Source organism: Camellia sinensis, chromosome 4 (genome assembly GCF_055761805.1).
Source record: "Camellia sinensis isolate YWXY chromosome 4, ASM5576180v1, whole genome shotgun sequence".
NCBI classification, from domain to species: domain Eukaryota; kingdom Viridiplantae; phylum Streptophyta; class Magnoliopsida; order Ericales; family Theaceae; genus Camellia; species Camellia sinensis.
The window spans coordinates 185,489,538-185,495,409 of record NC_138964.1 but is presented as its reverse complement, the minus strand read 5'-3'; the positions used below and the strand labels follow the sequence as shown (position 1 = coordinate 185,495,409).

General features: G+C 36.2%; 2 protein-coding genes across 2 annotated transcripts in view; one reads left to right on the top strand and one right to left on the bottom strand.

The window, feature by feature from the left end:
* Positions 1-2,625: 2,625 nt before the first annotated feature.
* Positions 2,626-4,439, top strand: LOC114294513 (uncharacterized). Its single transcript, XM_028238648.2, has 3 exons — positions 2,626-2,832; positions 2,914-3,389; positions 3,557-4,439. The coding sequence occupies exons 1-3, from the start codon at positions 2,748-2,750 to the stop codon at positions 4,109-4,111; spliced, it is 1,116 nt and encodes a 371-aa protein (XP_028094449.2). The 5' UTR covers positions 2,626-2,747; the 3' UTR covers positions 4,112-4,439.
* An 892-nt stretch (positions 4,440-5,331) lies between these two features.
* The window catches only part of LOC114294512 (uncharacterized), a 42,924-nt gene continuing 42,383 nt past the window's right edge, over positions 5,332-5,872 (bottom strand). The window contains exon 35 of the mRNA XM_028238646.2: positions 5,332-5,668. Within this exon, the coding sequence (XP_028094447.2) occupies positions 5,549-5,668 (120 nt within the window). The 3' untranslated portion in view covers positions 5,332-5,548. The remainder of the gene's footprint in view (positions 5,669-5,872) is intronic.

Below are 5,872 nucleotides of genomic sequence, written 5' to 3'. Positions count from 1 at the left end.
AGACAATGAGAGTGCCGGATTGGGTTCCACAATGAGCCTTCAAACCAAATGGTGGGGGCTAGATAAATTTTTTGGGGAGTTACGGACCAATCCCGGTCCAACAACTTAATATCCACTAGGTCTTAGCCCAAAATTATAACCCCATTTTTTCAATTTTTCCCCTAGCCCAAACCTCGCTACCCAGTAACTCCCCCGCTACCCCATCTTTATCATCTTCGATCGTCGGCGATCATCTCTAATGACAGTTTCTAGCAAGCCACCTCCAATAATTGTTTCCGATGACATTTTTTTGAATTTTTTTTTTTCAATCAAAATAAACATCTATCATCACATCACTACTACTGTTACCACAAACAACACTCAGTCATTCACAGAACACAGAACACACAACTACACATAGATACACATAAAAAAATAATCTAAGAAATTAATAAAAACACATTCAGTAATAAATTTATCACATAATGATAAAAAAAAAATTACGAACTAAAATTTTTATTTGCTCACTGTTACTCATGTTCACTTATAAAAATCCATTCTCATTCCTCACACGCACAAAAGAAAGAAAGAAAAAAAAAGTGAGTAAGAGAGAGAGATTGATAAATTTATCACTGAAAAAAATTTGAATTTGAATCTGAATCGAATTTGCAACAGATCTAGAGAGAGAGAGAGAGAGAGAGAGAGAGAGAAATGGGTGAGATCTAAAAAATCACCACTGTTTAGAGTCAATTTCTTCACTTAAAACGATTAGATCGGTATAGATCGACGATGGTAAAAGTGGATCGGTGATGGTAAAGTGTAAATTGATGACGACGAAGTGTAGATTTGCAATGGTGTAGTGTAGATCTGCAAAGGTGAAGGTGGAAATGAGACCATGGTGGTAGATCTAAGATGGTGGCGGCGGTGCATACATCGGTGATGGTGATAATTGATGAACAGTGGCTGCAGCCAAACGACAACGATGGTGGTAGACGGTAACGGAAATGGTGACAGTAGATCACGACGGTGGTAGTAGCGATAGACAACAACAGTGACGGTGTCAGTAGACAGCGACAGTGACGGTAGGCAGTGGTTGTGTGAAATTTTTGGAAAAATGAAGGAAAGAGAGAGAGAGAAAAGACAGAGAGAGAAATGGTAGAGCGAGAAGAGTTTTCTCAGAGATAGAGAGACGACACAAAGAGAAAGAAAGAACAAAATATTATTTGGGGCAACATAAAACACTCAAGGGTAAAAAAGAAAAAAATAAACATATGGAATAGGACTTATATGTGCATAAGACTTTAAGTCATGACCTAATGGATAATAAGTCCCCTAAAAGTAGGACCGACTGGTAATAAGCCCTTTTTTTGGGCATGCATATGCTGATATGCCTAATTTACTACTGAAGACAGGTCTGGCTGAGTTATAGTAAGGTATTGTAGAGCTCCTACCAAACCTCTATACAATTGAGGTTGAGCAAATGTAATAGATGAATCAGGGGTAAGATTGGGTTTTACTGAGACGAGAGTATTGCAGGGCTTACAAAAAAGTCATTCATGCATTGATGAGTGTGTCACACGCATACTTTTGTTGTGACAAGAAGAAAGCATTACCCACAGATTTGATTGAAATTCCCCCCCAAAAAATAATGTCACCTAATTCCTTCATTGCAAAAGTTGAATGCATTTTCTAAATAAGTGCTTGAGTATGAGTTGAACTGTTACCTATTAAGAGAATATCTTCCACATGCACAAGAAGAATGATAATAGCTTCAGAAATGAATAAAGAATTGTCACATTGACTAAGCCTTGAGACTATAGAAACTTGGTAAAAATTGAATAGCAAGCTCGAGGTAAAGTGCTTTCTTCGATTGGTAGACATGGTGATGGAAAAATCTATGTGATTGTTGCATGTAAACCTTCTCATCCAATGTGTCATGTAAAAAGAATAATGTATTTAACTAGTATACCAATTGATGATGTGACATAATTTAAGAGATTTTTGGAATTTGTAATGTATTTAATGAGTGGGGTCAATAATAATGTTATAACTAGTATTGGTACACTAGTTAGTATACTAACTAGTATACCAATTGATGATGTGACATAATTTAAAAGATTTTTGAGATTTGTAATGTATTTAATGAGTGGGGTCAATAATAATGTTATAACTAGTATTGGTACACTAGTTAGTATACTAATTGGTGTATGTAACATCACTGATGTAAAAAAGCATTGCTTATATCAAGTTACTTTAATGTGGATGATAATGCAAAGCAATGTAGTATTACCATATATTCTTTTTTAAGAATGTTAGAGATTCAAAAAATTCTATCAAAAGTTTTATCAAATGTCTCACATGGATGTGAGATTCATATGAAACATACACTCATGTGAAACATTTGATAAAAATTTTAATAGAATTTTTTGAATCTTTAACTTTACTCATTTTGTTTTTTCTTTATAAAATTAGAGCATTAAAGGGGTTTTGCGAACTGCATAATCAGAGAACCGTAGGTAATCAACATTCTCACAACGGCTAGTTTCGTTAGAGCGTCAATATACAAGCCGCTTAAAAATACGTTTAAACGGTCACTTTACCGTTTTTGAACCCTAAATACGAATCCCACTTTATAAAACCCTAAACCCTCTTCACATCCAACATCTCTCTCTCTCTCTCTCAAATCTTTGGTTCAAATCCACCGGCGTATAAAGTTCTCCGTTGACCCATTTCTATTTTCAGGCAATCTTTTTTATCTAACAACTCCAATGGAAACCCCATCATTAACAAGAAGAGTTACAAGATCACAAACCATGGCTGATGAAAACACCAACAACAACATACCCATATCAAGTAAGTGTGATTCACACTTTGCTATCTGCATCAAACATTGATATATTGCTTCAATTGACAATCTTTGATTGATTTTTCCAGGAAAGATTGAAGATTCTGAAAAGGGTGTTTCAAAATCAAGACAGAGAACTGGGAAGCAACAAGAAAAGTCTGTGCTTATTGATATCACTAATGATTCACCGATTGTTGGGCTTGCAATGGGAAGTTTGAAGACTCCATCATCGTCTTCAACTCTGTCCAAGAAGAGGATCAACAATAGCCAAGCCAAGAACAACAAGATTACTGGTACTCCTGGTTCAGGGGAGGCCTTGTTGAGGGGACAAGTCAAGACCCTCTTGCAGAAAGTGGAAGAAGAGGCCGAGCTTTCGAAACTTTCATTGGAACACAGGTCTTTCCTTCATCTCCCAGGCTTCATCAACTCTCCAGCGGGGCTTCTTGCCCCTACTCCGGCCAACACACCCCAAATTCTGAGCCTCTCAGGGAAGGAAAGCTTCAAAAACAGTTGCTTGGCTTCCGTTTTGCCTTCGCTGGTTCAAGAACAGTTCATGATTTCTGAGGTTTGATTGATCTTTTTTCCGTGTAATGCATAGTTTTCAATTAACTCTTTGTTTGCTAAGTTTATACATTAACTTCAAGATTTTCAAGATCGTTTTCTCTTGAAATCTACAATTAATGTGGTTTTATTATATTGATTGATGATTGATTTCCTGTTGTAATATGACAGATGGTTGTTGAGAGTCCTGAATCTGAAAAGAGCTTGATAACAAGGTCTTTACTCATGGACTTCTCCGAGAAATCAGAAGGTTCTGATTCATCTGGGTGTTCTTCTGTTCTGACAAATGAAGGAGGAATTCCAGAGAGTGATGGCAAGGAGAAGACATCTATGGAGGATGACGACGTTTCTGTGTGGTCCATTCAGGTGAATGCAAGTACCAAAGATGATTATGAAGAAGAAGACGGCATTGAAGAAGACGATGAGAATGGCGATTATGAAGGAGAGGAGGAGGAGGAAGCGGATGATGATGGAGGGTTGGTTGATGCACTATGTGAAGGGATAAGGAACATTAATGTGAATCGAGAGAAGACAATGCCCAAATTTAGTGGGAGGCACACCCGATTTGTGTACAACAGTAATGATGAGCTTGAAGGAGAAGAAGAATGTTGTGGTGAGGAGGGCGAAGTATGTCTTTCGCCGGGCATTTTGCAGTTGAAGGGCTTGCCAACACCAAAAGGGAAGCACTTGCGATTCCATGAGGAGTTGGAAGATGAAGATAACTGAGTTTCTTGATATACAAAATGTTGGTTTCGTGGCTTTGATCTTTATTTTTGTTTGTTTTTGATATGTTTTTTACCAATTCTTATGTCAATTGGGGATATTGGAAAGAAGCTTACTAGCTCGGTTTCTGATTGTTGCTGATGTGTTATTCAAAAGATCCAATAGTGTATATATATTGGATCGTCTGAGGCAATTATGGATTATGGGAGGCAATTCTAATTGGTCATTCTTTTTTAAATGGTTTGGATTTGTATCAGCCGTTCAACAAAGATAACTGGACTGGATTACTTATGCTTGGATTGCCTATCATGTAAATAAATCTTTTGGATAACATGTTCTTTTTTTTTCTTCTGTACCATGAAACTCCTGAAGTTCGGTGTGTGGGAAGTTTTTCGCTGAGAACTGTTGTCAAAAGATTGGAGAAACTACATAGAAACTTTCTTATTGGGATATGTTGATAATAAGAAAAAAATTCACCCAGTAAAGGGTTGTGGTGAGTAAACTTACAAGCAAATAAATTGGAGGTTTGGTAGTTGTTTCTTTGAAGCTGAAAAATATATAGCTGCTTTATTATGAAAGGGTGATTTTAAAAGCTATTTGGAAGGATATTGTGTATGTGAAAACTGTACAGAGCAGTTTTAAAGAGCAGAGGGTTTATATGAGGGAAATGTTGAATCATAGAATCTAGGAGAAAGTCAAAGTCTGTGTGAGAGAGAAGGAAAAATTGGATGAATTGTTGGAGGTGCTTGAGCATGTTCCCCCTTTCTTTTTTTAAAATTTTGACAAAATGTTTTTTATCAAAACAAATGGAGCCTTTTCTGCATTGCATTGAATCTTGTTTTCATTTCTTTTATTTCTTAAGGGACTGTTTTTTGTGGTTGGTAGTACCTCTCCAACTTTCATCTCTTTGGTTGTCCGTTGGTAATAATTTTCAGAAACCGGTTTTGGATATTGAATTACAAAAAAGAACTTCTTGTAGAGAGAATATAAATCACCCTAGCAGAGTTGTGTTTTGATCCTGAGTTCGAGAAGAAATATTTGTACACAGAATCTAAAAGTGAAAATGAGAATAAAAGTGTAAAGATTCACAAATTTCTTTTCGTCTTTTTCTCTCCACAAAATTCAAGATCTAAACAAAACAGATCCAAACCTTTTGAATTGTTGTAGATTTAAAGGATTGTGATCGTTCAATAATTCTTTCATATCAGCATGACCACCAAACAAATCCAGCAACTGATTTTAAATTATGAGGGGACAAATTGTAATAACATGTGAATCCACCGAAAGGACAACTCATTCCATCATTGTCAGTCAAAATTATAACTCAAGACGCAAAACAGATGTCAATTATCGATTATTTTACAGAATTAGAAGAGAGCAACATTTACATCATATTTACAAATTGCTGATGACTTGACTGACAAGACCAGTAATGAAGTTTTAGAACCAGGGATGCCATGTAGGATCCATCATGCAAAGGTTCCTCGGGTTCAAAGCAGCTTCAACCAACTCCGTCACGCCTCTCTGCACAGGCTGTGGTGGATCCACAGCATTCTCATCCTGAATATAGTAGTTGAAAAACAAAAACATCAAATTCAGGTCATATCTATAAATGCTTTCATTCCAGTATAGTAGTGCATACAAGAAATTTTCACTAGGACAAATAAATAAATAATGGGTACAATATATCACATCAAACAGAAGAAACCAGATAGGGGTTTTTGGGAATTGGTTTTTTTAGTGATTTTATAATTCTTTTACGAA

Coding starts and splice junctions, on each gene's coding strand:
- LOC114294513 (XM_028238648.2), top strand. CDS start 2,748: ATGGAAACCCCATCATTAACAAGAAGAGTTACAAGATCACAAACCATG. Junction 2,833..2,913: donor CAACAACATACCCATATCAA/GTAAGTGTGATT, acceptor TGATTTTTCCAG/GAAAGATTGAAGATTCTGAA. Junction 3,390..3,556: donor AACAGTTCATGATTTCTGAG/GTTTGATTGATC, acceptor GTAATATGACAG/ATGGTTGTTGAGAGTCCTGA.